General features: G+C 35.5%; 1 protein-coding gene across 1 annotated transcript; it reads right to left on the bottom strand.

Moving 5' to 3' along the window:
- Positions 1-1,013: 1,013 nt before the first annotated feature.
- LOC149551161 (uncharacterized) lies at positions 1,014-13,114 on the bottom strand. The gene is made up of 7 exons (XM_089786744.1): positions 12,023-13,114; positions 7,380-8,685; positions 4,263-6,567; positions 4,008-4,141; positions 3,594-3,654; positions 3,340-3,507; positions 1,014-3,198 (listed from the first exon to the last, which is right to left on the bottom strand). The coding sequence occupies exons 1-7, from the start codon at positions 12,253-12,255 to the stop codon at positions 1,613-1,615; spliced, it is 5,793 nt and encodes a 1,930-aa protein (XP_089642870.1). The 5' UTR covers positions 12,256-13,114; the 3' UTR covers positions 1,014-1,612.
- Between the last annotated feature and the right edge of the window lie 227 nt (positions 13,115-13,341).

The following is a 13,341-nucleotide window of genomic DNA, read 5'->3' on the forward strand; positions in this document are numbered from 1 at the left end:
ACTGAAACTAATAGACGTTATAATTTGTTCCAACAAGCCATATGCAAATGAAGCCTAATCTAACAACACACTTATCTTTCTCGTGAAAAAAGATCTTTGAAAGTCGAAAAAAAAAAAAAAAAAGCATATATTATTGGGATCAGGAACAAACAGATTCAACATTTACTTCTGATTAATGAAATCCAAAGAGGGGTATGTTGATCTTTAGGAAACATAATGTTGTGAAGGCCTTCTAGATCTTCATTTCTACAATCTCCATAATCTGTTGGAGTATAGTTAATAATTTCTCAATTCCAATTGCAATTATAAAATGCGATAAGGGTTGCCTTAGATTACATAGTAAAAATTTCCAAGACCTCTATAGATTGAGGCATTCATCATATAATGGTTTGGCATCTAGCGTTTAGCAGATTAGTTGTTTGTATGCCTAAGTGATCAAACAATGGAGACGGGTGAATGTTGTAACATTAACATTCCAGATAAGGTGAATTTTGTAATATTCCGAATACATATAGTTGTACAATTAATATATTAATGAGAGTTGAAGTACTGTAGAATATAGAACATTTTGATAAGAAATGTATGTTTGATGCGTATTGCGTTTGTGTTATCTCCACCCATAACCATCATCTATATTATCACTTGTCTTATTGATAGACGTGATAATAGAAAAAAACCTTCTGCAGTACAGATCTCGCATAACAGGAGATTTCCATGCTCAGCCTCCTCATGATCTTTTTGGCCTAGGATTATCCCCACAACAATTTAAAAGAAAAAAACTCATGAAAAATGTGAGACTTTAATCTTCTGTACGATTTCCTAGCCCATCTTAATGGTTGGTAAGAAGCATTAAAAAGAACAGCGGGAATCATAATCGAGTTTCAAATTTGGAAAAGCATAATCTCAGAAAACAGAGAATTTTAGTAGTCACGATCAAGCCTTTGGATAGACAAAGAAAGCCCAAGAAAAACAGTTCGAAATGAATAAACAAATAGCCTGGCAATTGGCTGCAGTAAATAGAATTTGAAAATCCATTGCTATTAGTTTCAATCGATCAAAGAGAATTAGTTTCCCTCTGTCTCTGTACAATCAAAAAAGTGGCGAGAACACAGAAAATGCTTCAAGTAAGTTGGTTTCACTTAAGTGAAGGTTCTCTAGCTCTCCGCCTTGGGTCAGGGTACACAGCGATTAGTGATTTGAAACTGTAGGATATAAATGGGTTAAACAAAGTAAAATTCAAAATGCTGGGTACCCAATTCGTCCACAAACTATTATTGGCAATTAACAAGATCCTTCTCCAATAACTGATTGTCAGTGGATAAAAAAAGCAAAATTATCCACCACCCGCTGCCCGCTTCCAGTTCAAAATTGCAGCATGTTCAATGGGTTGGCGAAGATTTGGACAAGAAAAACCTTTCTATAATTTGGATTGTCCAGTGTAGTTATATGGATTGGGGAAAACATCCATCATCCATTTGCTCCAAGCTATAAGAGGATTATAACTGTTCAAACTGGTCATATGATAACAGCTCCCGCAGCTTGAAAATGGCACTTCATCACATCTCTTCTTTTAAACCTCCGTCGGGAATTCAAGATTAAGTGATCAAGGTTTTTAAGCTGAAGAATCGAAGGAAGCAGAAAGTGGCTTATCCGCATGAGTAAATGAGGATACATAAAGTTTTGATTTGTCAACATACTCCTGTATTTGACATAACAGTCCATGTTGTTCGGACATCCCCAATGGTTTTAATAGGCCCGGCATAATGTTTACATCCGAACATACTGGATTAAAAATGTTGAAATGGTGTGGCATACCAATGTTGGTATTACTTGAACATGATGAAGTAACAATTTGGGTATTTGTAACATGTGAAGGAAATGTAGAGGGGTTTGTTCTTGACATAGCAGCCCCAAGCATGTAATTGTCCAATTCAACCACGTTTGGATGTATTCCTGAGTCAGAGGAATTCATAAAATTACCATTTTGATCTATTTTAGTCTGAAATGGCATGCCTGCACCATTTTCAGAAAGCGAAGCATGCAATGTTGGCAGCTCAGCATTGAGTGTTCCCCATTTTATGTAACTGCCTATAGCTTGAAGGTTATAAGAGTTATATATCTCAGGGAGTTGGTTTTCTGCTTTTAGCTTCTTTTTTGAATCTGTTGTGCTCATTTTTGAAACTTTCAGACTTACTTCCGCTGCCTCATCTTTATTATCTGCTGTAAAAGAAACAGGAAGATGTTGCTGAGTATTCTGCGCTAGAGGCTTCAGCACATGCTTGAAACCAGCAAACTGGTTTGCAGCTGAAGAGAGATCTAATGAAGATGGATTATTATCTAGACTTGTGTAATTGTCCATAGCACATGTCCCTGTTTGTGTGGAATGACATTGCACATCGAGTTCTCTGTTGTTCTTTGCCATCTCTATCTCTGCTTCACTTGCGTACTTTTGGCTTAAAACAATCCCATCTGCATCCCTTATATTTTTCAGGCATGCAAAACCCGATAATTTTGTGTTACTGGTTGTTACCTTCAATCGCGAATTTACTTTTGCTTTTCGTAAATTTGTCTGAGAAAGAGCAATAGCAGCTGGTTCTAAGGATTGACTTTCTATTTGAGCCTGTTTACCATTGATGATCTTCCGCCTTTTTGGAATCTGTTTATCTGGTTTCTCTAAAACAGTATTCATATTTTCTCCTGGAATAATAGATTGATGGTACGTATAATCATGGCTTTCTTCTACTCTCATTTCCCTTCTACAACTTTGTCCATCTGGGATATTCATTACTGTTTCCAGAGCTTTCGATTGAAAAAGAGTGGGTACAATTGGCGGAGTTGTGCTACTATCTGGTTGAACCTGCCTTACTTCTTTATTTCGTGTATATTGTCTGTCTGCACTCAATGCAAGCACAGCGATTTTCTGCCTATTCCCAACTTTCCTTTTCTTTGTGGGATTATCTTTCAAACCTCTATGTTCAGGTACATTCTTCCTTATGCTACAGAAATCGGGATCCTGGGAAGCAGCAATATGGAAGTCTTCATCTTGAGGGCCCTTTTCGGCCTTTTGAGTTGCAATTCTTATCGGAGCTTCACTAGGACAATAATGTTGAATTCTGTTATCTATGTATGACATGAGTTCAAACTTGCTCTGATCAAAGCACTCTCGAGATAGTGTAGACTCTGTATCTAACTTGTTTCCTGCAAGAGTAAACATAGAAGGTTTCAGGATCACATACATCTTATATAGTTGCATTAGAAGCCTTATCAGTGGAGCTACTTCATATTTATGTTCGAGAATGCAAATATGACCCATTTTAGTTTACTTGCTTTACATTTTACCTTGAGCAAAGCTTAAAATAGTTGGTGATCTTAAAGTCTGTTGCTCGTGGGCATTGGTCATTGGATCTGCATCCAAACTTGTAGTTTTCATGGTATTGTACGTCAGATTGCAATCAAAAGAAGACTGAAAGCCAACTTTGTTTGATGGCTTATGTCCCATAGAAAAATCTGCAACAATGTTTTGAAATTGGTTAAGTTGAACAAGCAGCAACAAGAAAAACCATTCAGAAATTTCGGTGGTTGCCGTGCATTACCTCTCAATACAGGAAAGGCTTTAATAGGCTGTGTCACACAAGTTCCCTGTTTTTGGCAGACCTGTGAACAAGTAAATACTTTCCCATGTTAGACGATTGCTTAAATGATGGCTTCTATGCATGGCCAGTATAATTGGCTGAATTGAAACATTACTACTAAATTTTCTGCAGAGAGGACTTTAACTCTAAATTAGGAATGGGTGCCAGTGAAATTCAGTGTTCCAATTCAATATAAAGTTTAAATGAATAAGAATGCGGAGAAGTTTAGTCGTTTCTACCAAATTTACAGACTACATCATACACAGTTCTTTCATCGATGAAAAACAAAGCCACAAACAATGGAGTGAATATATTATCCTGATTGTCAGCCATTGGAAAGTAGCGTTTATTCGAACTCTTAAGCCAATTACTTACCTGGCCCTTTCTTTGTTTCACAATTCCTACTGAACCTTCAAACATGAATCCTCTTTCAGGTGAGCTCAACGATAGGTTAGTAATGAAGTTCTCTCCCATGATTGGCTGAGGTCCAGTTAGCAGTGGATTGTCTCCTGTAGAAAATGAAATTAAATCTCTGTTCCCTTTCAGATAACTTTCTGTATGGTTCCCTTTTTGAGCTTGAATTTGTGGAATTTTTAAAATCTCTAATCAAATTTGGATTTATCAGCTTACTTTCGCTATGAAGAGACATATTATGTTGTGCTGATACAGCTGCATTTGTTTGGGCAAAAGTAGGCGCTGCAACAGTTTTATTAGTGTTTGAAGAAGTGTCTTTGCATGCACTCTTCAGCACGGACTGTTCTGAGTCAATGTTCTGACTGTGGAGAATGTCTTTGCGAGAATTGGAGGGGACGGATTGATCGAATCTATTGTCATAACACTCAAAACCAGTAGCTGAAAATCCATAGAATGAAGCATCCAAAGAAGAATTGCTTTGGTCAATAATAGACATTTGATTTCGATTTGACTTGGAGGTCTCTCCCAGATCATTAGACTGAAAAGGTCGCAGCACAACTGATGCAGTTTTGCTACCATCTGGTTGAACCCGCTTAACATCAATATTTTGGGAAGCGTTTAAAGCAGTGTTTTTGCATGTACTGTTGAGAACAGCCTGTTCTGAGCCATTGTTATGATTTTGGAGATCATCATTGTGAGAATTGTGGGCTACAGATTCATCCAATTTAACATCATTAGCCTCAAAACTAGCAGCTGGAAAATCATGAATTGATGCATCCAAAGAAGCATGACTTTGCTCTATAATAGATAGTTGATCATGGTTTAATTTGAGAGGATCACCAAGAGCGTCAAAATGGAAAAGAGGAGGTACAAATGGTGGAGCTGTTATACCATCCAGTCGGACCTGCTTGACTTCTTTATTTTGTGTACGATTAGGATGTGTGCCTTTCCTCAATGAAAGCACAGTGACTCCGTGCCTGTCCCCAGCTTTCCTTTTCTTTGTCGCTGCAACTGGTTCCAAAGAGCTTATAGAATTTTCCTTGGATGCATTCATGGGCACGGGGTTCTCTGAGCCATTGTTAAGATTTTGAATATCATCTTTGCAAGAATTGGAGGGCACGGATTCATCCAAGCCATTGTCATGATCCTCAAAACTAGTAGATGAAAGGCCATGAACAGCAGGATCCAAAGAAGCACTACAATGCTTAATCATAGACAGTTGATCACATTTTGAATTTAGGGCCTCTCGTAGATGATCAATTGATTGGCTTTTTAAAATACAAGAGCCATTTTTTCTCTGAGCTTTTACAATGACATTATTACCAGTACTGCCTTTATCACGGACTGACTGATCACTTGAACCTATTTTCATGTTTCTATCGACTGCTTCCGTGTTCTGGCAATGATCATCCGAGCTTGAAGGAATACCGATCACAGTATCTTCTACATGCACTTCGTTATCTTGTCCTGATGTCTTCTCTTTCTCATGATTATCAGACTCTTGTACTTGATCAATCTTCTTGCCATCTTCTATGAGAAGACTATTCTCACTATCCATTGTGGCATGCTTAGCTGAATCATTACAATTTGATTTAAAGAGCTTTCCTAGATGCTCAATTGATTTTGTTTGAAGAGTACACAAACCATCGTTCTCTTTCTTATCGTGTCCCGTTGTCTTCTGTTTATCATGCTTGCCTGACTGTTGGACTTGATTAATCTCCTTGCCATCTTCATTGAGAAGACGTGTTTCACTCTTGATTATGACATTCTTAGCTGAATCATCACGATTTGATTTATAGAGCTTTTCTGGACACTCAATCAATTTTGTTAGAAGAGTACAGAAGTCACAGTTTCTCTGATCTTTTATTGCAACAATGTCATGAGTGGTGCCTTTATCATCGACCGACTGATCACTTGCATCTCTTTCAATGTTGTTATCTGCCTTCTCAATATTCTTGCAAATATGGTGATTTAAGCTTGAAGAAATACCAACCACAGATTCCAAAATCACACCTGTTTCCACAGTTTGTCCTGATTTCTCCTGTTTATCATGCTTGCCAGACTCTTGGACTTGGTTAATCTTCTTGTAATCTTCTATAAAAATATGAACTTCACCATCCACTGCAACATGCTTAGATGCATCTGTCCCTTTGACCAACTTATCCTTCAAACACTGATCGTTGTGAAACCGAGTTGGATCAGTAGACTTATTTTCTATCACAAAACAATTACCATCTTCAGCTTCTTTGTTCTGAACCATTGAATTTTTGAGAAACTGAATTTTCTTACGATTGTGAGACCGTGGTGCTGTTGAAGGTTGTTCAATTTGACTTTTAGCCATAAAATGTGCCAAATCTTTCAGTAAATCATGTTCTGGATGCGAAGCTTCTTGTTTCTCTGATCCATGCTGCACAAGCTCTTCCTCGTGTACTTTCTTTTCACAAAGCTTTGAAAGCAGTTCTTTCTGAGAGTTCCCAAGCTTTTTTGAGCTAAAACGTCTTTTAATAACCCTTCTTTCTTCCTACATAAATGCCAACAAAAAGATACTTTTCGATTTTAGGATTTGAATACATCTCCCAAACATTATAATAGAATATGTTTCATCCATTTGTTCTGTACATTTTTCTAATTTAAAAGCACCTATTTTTTCTTGTTTAGTGTGTTATATAAATCCTTCTAAAAGGGCTCTTAAGAGTCTGTGAGGCCAACTTATCCTAAAAATAAATTGTAAACAGACGTTACCAATTTTTTTCCTTTATCAGCAAATTTGTAAACCATAAGGGAAGATTTCCACTACTTAGAAACTACGAGGTTAGCAGAGAAGTGGAGCCTAAGGTACCAGCAATAGCCACATATGTTACTTCCCCAATATCAAAAGTAAACAAAACTGGCAAACAAAAGAAGAATACCCATAGCTTAAATTCATGTAGCAAAATATACAAAGACAAATAAATAATTTAAGTTTTCATAGTAATTGGACAAAGCATCATCTCACTACTGTTCATATTATCTTATATTGAACAAGAAGAATAGGTCTTAATATATATTAGAAGATAATATCTATGACCTCTGAGATCACTATTAAATGTGAAAAGTCAGTCATTTCTTGTGGTAGCGAGTACAGTAAGATTTTAGGTATTGGGAGAATGTGAAGAATGGATCGTGCATAATTGTCAAGAGGATGCAATTTTTAGTCACTTTGGAAGAAGCCCGAGTCAATGACTATGACATCTAGACACTCGCTACAAAATGATTGATCTATACTTAAAAAGAATTAAAGCAAATAAAGCTCAAAATAAATAAGATTCAGAGGACAACCATAAAGAAACATACTTTTACAAACTTATCTGGTGGTAAAGATTGACGTGAAATGTCTTGGCAGTGTACTTTCCTCTTATCATCCACAAATTCTAAGTTTGGTTCAGCCGGAGCCTTCAATTCTTGTGAGCTATATAATGGAGCTTCTGAGATTCTTTGCATCTCAGTCTTTCTTCTCCTTGACATATGCTTCAATTTAGATTTCCAGTTTTCATCATTGCATTTCAGCTCTTCATTTGGAACAACAGCAATAAGATCGGATACTAAGCGTTTTTTCAGTATTTTTACTTTACCCTTTTGCCTTTTAGAACTGCATTTCTTTACAATGAGAGGGATGGCATCAGTATCTACCTCGGCAATAAAACCTTCCTCATCTATGTTGGCCACAATGGATGATGCGAATGTATTATCTCCTTGAATATTGCTTAGCAATGCTTCCGTTGCCTTCTCTGCATTTCTATTTTCAAAATTTTCTTCGAATGATGCTAATGGATTATCTTCTTGAATATTGCTCATCAATGGCTCCATTGCCTCCTCTGCAATTCTATTTTCAAAATTTTCTTGGAAAATGGCATTTTCATCAAACTCATATACAGCTGCTTTGTTCACTGTGCAGTGCATATAATTAATGCGATCTTCCTTCTCTGTAAAATTCGAGGTATTTGTTTCAGCTCTTAATTGACTTGTGCAATTGGAAAGAATTTGATCGTCATCCTTGTCGGATAAACTTTGTTTTGCACTGGAAGTCTCTTCAGAGTCTGTTGGCCACACCGTTGCATTACAGGCAACAATTTCATATTTAGAATTCAAATTATCACCATCTGACACATTCTTTAATGTCAACTCTTTAACTGTGCCATGCGATGTAACTCTTTCTTCACTGTGTTGAATTTCTTTATGATTTTTAACACTGGCATCCCCTGATCTTTCACTTATTTCCATACATTGTGCCACTTCGATTCCTGCTTCGTCTTCCTCGAAATCATTGCCTACCTTTCTACTCAAATGATGGTTCTCCATGCCATTGCCTAAATCTTTATGTTCATTCTCAGATGGCTCTAATGCAAATTTTCCATCACCATTTATAGGTGTAGCATTCATCAAGTTATCTAACTGCTGCTGATCATTCTTTATTTCATGTAAGCTATCCAAGTTAAATTCACTAACAAGACAATCTAAGCATTGCCAATATCTGAATGTAGGAACTTCAAGAGGGGGAAGTAAAAGGACTGTCTTTTTCCTCATTTTTCTTTGCAGTAAATGCGGAGGAAATGGCCAGCATTTACTTATATCTGTTTCTTGAATATTTGTCACATAGCCTCTGCAAGAGACAATAATACATACCTTGAGAACATGAAAATGGTATGAAACTGTCAAGGAGCACATCATTCAATTTGAATGAACATAGGACAAAGATGTAGATTTTTATTATGTAAAATAGAAAGTAAACTAAAGCAATCAAGTTAGTTCAGGGTTCTTGCAATTTTATAAGTTAGAAGTTATTTAGGGCAATTGAAATAATCCCATGAAAATGCTTTTCTGTTTCAGCCTATGGGAATGAGCCATCTTTGTTTCTTGATATTGTATTTCAAAAGGTAGAAAAGCAATTCCAAATTACAGAGATATGTTACAAAATCTACAATTTTCCCATGGTAATAAAATTCCATTACTTTCAGACTTACAGTACGTAGTAAATTATCATACAAAAATGAAGCATCTAATTTTAAATGCACACCTAAAAAGAATTGAATTAATTAGCATATGGTACACAGAGGGCCTGGATTTTAGAAAGAAAGCAGCGAGTATGAGATCATGATGAGATTAGGACGAGTCATGCAGCAGCAATGGGAAAAAATATTACGGACTAGAATTGTTGGTCAAAATTTCAAAACTTCTTTTAAACTAAAGTTTTCAAAGTTTTCAACTTTGTATTTGTTGATAACTCAACAACAAATACACATTCTTTTAAAAAAGTTTCTATTTAACTTTCCTCTCACAAAAAAATAAGAATTGCATTGCATTTAGGCTGGGAACTTTGCATACACTTCCTTCAATTTGTATAATTTTGATGTTGATGGACGTACCATTATTGAGTCAAAATTTGAGAAAACAAAAAGACATAACTGAGCAAACTTTTAAGATTTTAAACGTAAAATTATTACTTTATTATAACTTCAATTATTAATTATTAATAATCTTTTACACATTCAATGTTAAGAGATTTCTATAATCTATCAAATAGATATATGGTTGCTTTTAAATTTCATTACGTTCAAGTGTTTTATATTCCATCATCTATCATCAAGATGAGAAGAACTATAAGAACAAAACTGATAGATCATGGAATGTGATTTTAAACATTAATGTAGCAAAATGATTTTACTCCGACAACTCTTCTCAAATCCACACTCCTTGAAATTTTGATAGACATATGTATTGAGAAATGTTCATAGAATTTCAAATCATTTATTCTTTCCAAATCTTAAAAATGTGTCACAATCTAGATTTCTTTATAAATAAGTTGTTATATATGCAAATAAAAGTTTCGTGCACAATAATTTATTTGCAAAAAATAATCGCAAAATTTCTATGTTCCTCAACATTTTGGGAGCAAAAATGCATTAGACAGCCATGGCGGCAGCAGTGATACTCAACTTTTTACAAACTTAACAGTACATAACATCAAAATTAAGACATTGATAACAACATATATCATTAAGATAGTGAAAGCTGGAAATATTTTCCAATGCTATACTTTTGTATGAATTGCCTCAACTAAGGTTCGTTCCAAGTTGAAAGAGAATTTAGCACAAATTATCTTCACCCTTTATGATCATGTAAACTACAAGTAAGAAGAATACACATTAGGTTTTTATACCATTTTTGTGATCAAGTGTAATGCTCCCTCAAAGTAGGCATGACCTGAAAGGTTAACAAAATGTACTGTCTAGGAAAGTTGTAATAGGAAATGTCAATTAATGGCTGAGTATTTGCAGCTATCATATATACTACAATGGTATGGTTAATTTCAAAAAATCACAATTTAATTCGAAGTCAAACATGTATACTTACTGATTAATTGCAAGAATAATGTCATACAAATCATTCAAAAAGTCTAAGTATTTCTAGTCATCATTTTATCGAACCGCATGGTTAGGATGCCTTTTGCAACCTTTTTTCCATAAATTCAAGTCATCCAAAATGTTTAGGCATCCCCACAACAGTCAAGCGACAGTTCAAATATCTCTAGTCACCCATAGGATGATCTCATGCCTCAAAATGTTTCCTACTGTCATGTCCCATATCAATGATCTTCCAAGTTTTACAAACCTAGGGAAAGCTTAAGGGATGTCGCTTCCATCATGGGCCATCTTGAAAATGTAATGGGAAATGAGGATGCTAGTTTTAAACATGGGAACATGTTCCATGAGTAATGGGAAATAAGGATGCTAGTTTTAAACATGGGAACATGTCCCATGAGAAATAGCAATACTATGCATGACATTTGCTTATGCTTCTTTCTTTTTTCCAATTTCTTACAATTCTTATTTGTATTTTTTTTTCTAAAATCTAACTCAATCAAATTTTTATGTGAAGTTAAACCTTTTCCTTTTTAATAAATTAAGTGCCACTTAGGAGTCTTGAGTGACGCATCATAATCTCACACTCACCAAACAATGGATTTTGATAATTGACTAATATCTCCTTGGAAAAGACCTAACCCCTTTTGGAATCATAAAAACTCCATACTGGAAAGATTAGATTGTATAAGGACCTCAAAAGAGAAACTGTTTCGATGGGGATCAATTCTTTTGATCATTAGACCCCATACTAAACTCACGATGATGGATATATACATATTTTATTTATTTAAAAGATCAAAACTTATAAAATTCCATAAATTATAAATTTAATTTGTTACCGCACAATGACTATGGTAAAAAAATGCCTCTAAAACATTTTTGGAAAATAAATAGAGCGTATATCGTAAAGGACTGGTGAGACTCCCATGTAGAAGACTAAGAGATGAACGCAATATACAGTGTATATCATAAAGTTTTATTTTAGGTTTATTTTAGGTCATGGTCAAGCAAAGAGTAAATTGGTGAGACTCCCGTGTAGAAGCCTAAGAGATGAACGCTTTCCATTAGCAAAATATAACAACGAAATTTTGTGATTGAATTTTCAGCCTTCTCACAGAACATGGGAATAATCTATACAGTCCCAATACAGCTACAGATAATATATATCAAGAATCTAACAGTTTTGCCAAATTTGGGAAAGTCATAGCCACTAAATGGCCGAGGTTAATTCTCAATGTTGTACTGTAATATATGATCCTAAGAATCAACAAGTAAAGGGAGATATAGTTGAAAGCAATTTTTTTCAGTGCTTGGACCCAAGTTTTGACGGAATTCTCAATTTCTTAAGAAAATAAATTAATCCAAACAAACAAATTCCAATTCAAAGGTCTACCATTGTATTTTATATGCAACGAATGACCTGAGAGACATTTTAACTTCCCTCACATCCTCAACTAAAAATGCTAATTTCAAATTCCACTAAAGAAACCGTGATATTAAGTTTAAAAAAAAAAAAGACTAAACAACTGGAGAGAAAAATGTAACAGATTGACTGAATCATACATTAATTCATACCTGATAGAAAAAGCCTTGCAAGATGAACTTTTAGCTGGAATTTCTTCTCTCTCTTGGGATGATATACATTTTCCAGTTTGAATGTCGACCCGTCCAAGCTGGGCATGATTTTCATCCCCATCAACAGATAACCCTAGAATGTGGCTCATGGATAGCTGTTTCCTACCACTCTCCTTTTGCTCACCGTGCAAAATATTTTCTTTGTATAATTCTGGCACCTGAATGGAAGACATTATACCAGACGCATTCTCGATAACCTAAAATTAAATTTCAAAGACTCCTCCTTTCGTTGATGATAAGTTCAATACTGCGATTCAAGGCATCGGAGCTAAGAATTACATACCCAGCTGTTTCGAGAAGCTCAACTACCAAACATATTTCCCTTCCAACAAAAACTCCACTATTAATTTGTGTTCATCGATAACAACAATTTATTCTCATGATGATATTTTCTCCTGTACCTTCACTTTAAGGAGGTCGAAGGATACCGTCTGTAGAAAATAATAACAGCAGACGAGCTCTCCGCCAAGGTTAAAAATTATCCTCGACATTTCTCTTTCTCACAGCTACACAAAATATAAAACTGAAAAGCATCATTTTATTCTCCTCCTAGCAACAATCCTCCATAAAACCCCATCATTCGCTACTTCACATTTCCCCAAATACGAATCGAAATTCACCTGATTAATTTTCCCATCTAAACAAATATCAGATTCGGCCCACTTCTACTCACAACTTTTCATGACATACTTCAAGTCCCTCATGAACAATTGAAGCCAGTCTACAAATTACACCACACCATAAAAGAGATTCCCATCAGTTGAGCACATTCATTGTAGCCCAGCTCGGTCTCTCACAACTTTTCATGCCATACTTCAAGTCCCTCATGAACAATTGAAGCCAGTCTACAAATTACACCACACCATAAAAGAGATTCCCATCAGTTGAGCACATTCATTGTAGCCCAGCTCGGTTTGTGCAAACATGAGCTCTTATTCTTACTCCAAACCCTAAAAACCATATATTTATGATTTTCCTCCAGATTTTTCAGTACGCAGATTGAAATCCGAATGCGTTTGGAAAAATAAAAGTAAAAATTCCAGCAAGGGGACGAGAAGAATTAATATCAATTGCTCTTAAATCGAAAACCTAGTTTTAGAAACCCTAAGAAGTAAAGTAAAAAATTCTGCCCAACGTATACTTTATGAGTCAAAAATAATCGTCCTCTTTCGGTGTCTTCGTCAGCTGAATGGGAATAGTACGCGTGGCTTGTAAGAAAAAGCTTTTCAACGGTCAGATTGTCTCTCGTTTTTCGAAAT

This window comes from Cupressus sempervirens, chromosome 6 (genome assembly GCF_028749045.1).
Source record: "Cupressus sempervirens isolate cs-2001-9-10 chromosome 6, ASM2874904v1, whole genome shotgun sequence".
NCBI lineage: Eukaryota > Viridiplantae > Streptophyta > Pinopsida > Cupressales > Cupressaceae > Cupressus > Cupressus sempervirens.

What these genes read in the sequence shown, in the direction of transcription:
- LOC149551161 (XM_089786744.1), bottom strand. Translation starts at nt 12,255, where the DNA reads ATGTCTTCCATTCAGGTGCCAGAATTATACAAAGAAAATATTTTGCAC. An exon ending in TGCAAGGCTTTTTCTATCAG is followed by an intron (nt 8,686 to 12,022) that starts GTATGAATTAAT and finishes TGTCTCTTGCAG; the next exon opens with AGGCTATGTGACAAATATTC. An exon ending in TATGTCTCTTCATAGCGAAA is followed by an intron (nt 4,142 to 4,262) that starts GTAAGCTGATAA and finishes CATTTTCTACAG; the next exon opens with GAGACAATCCACTGCTAACT.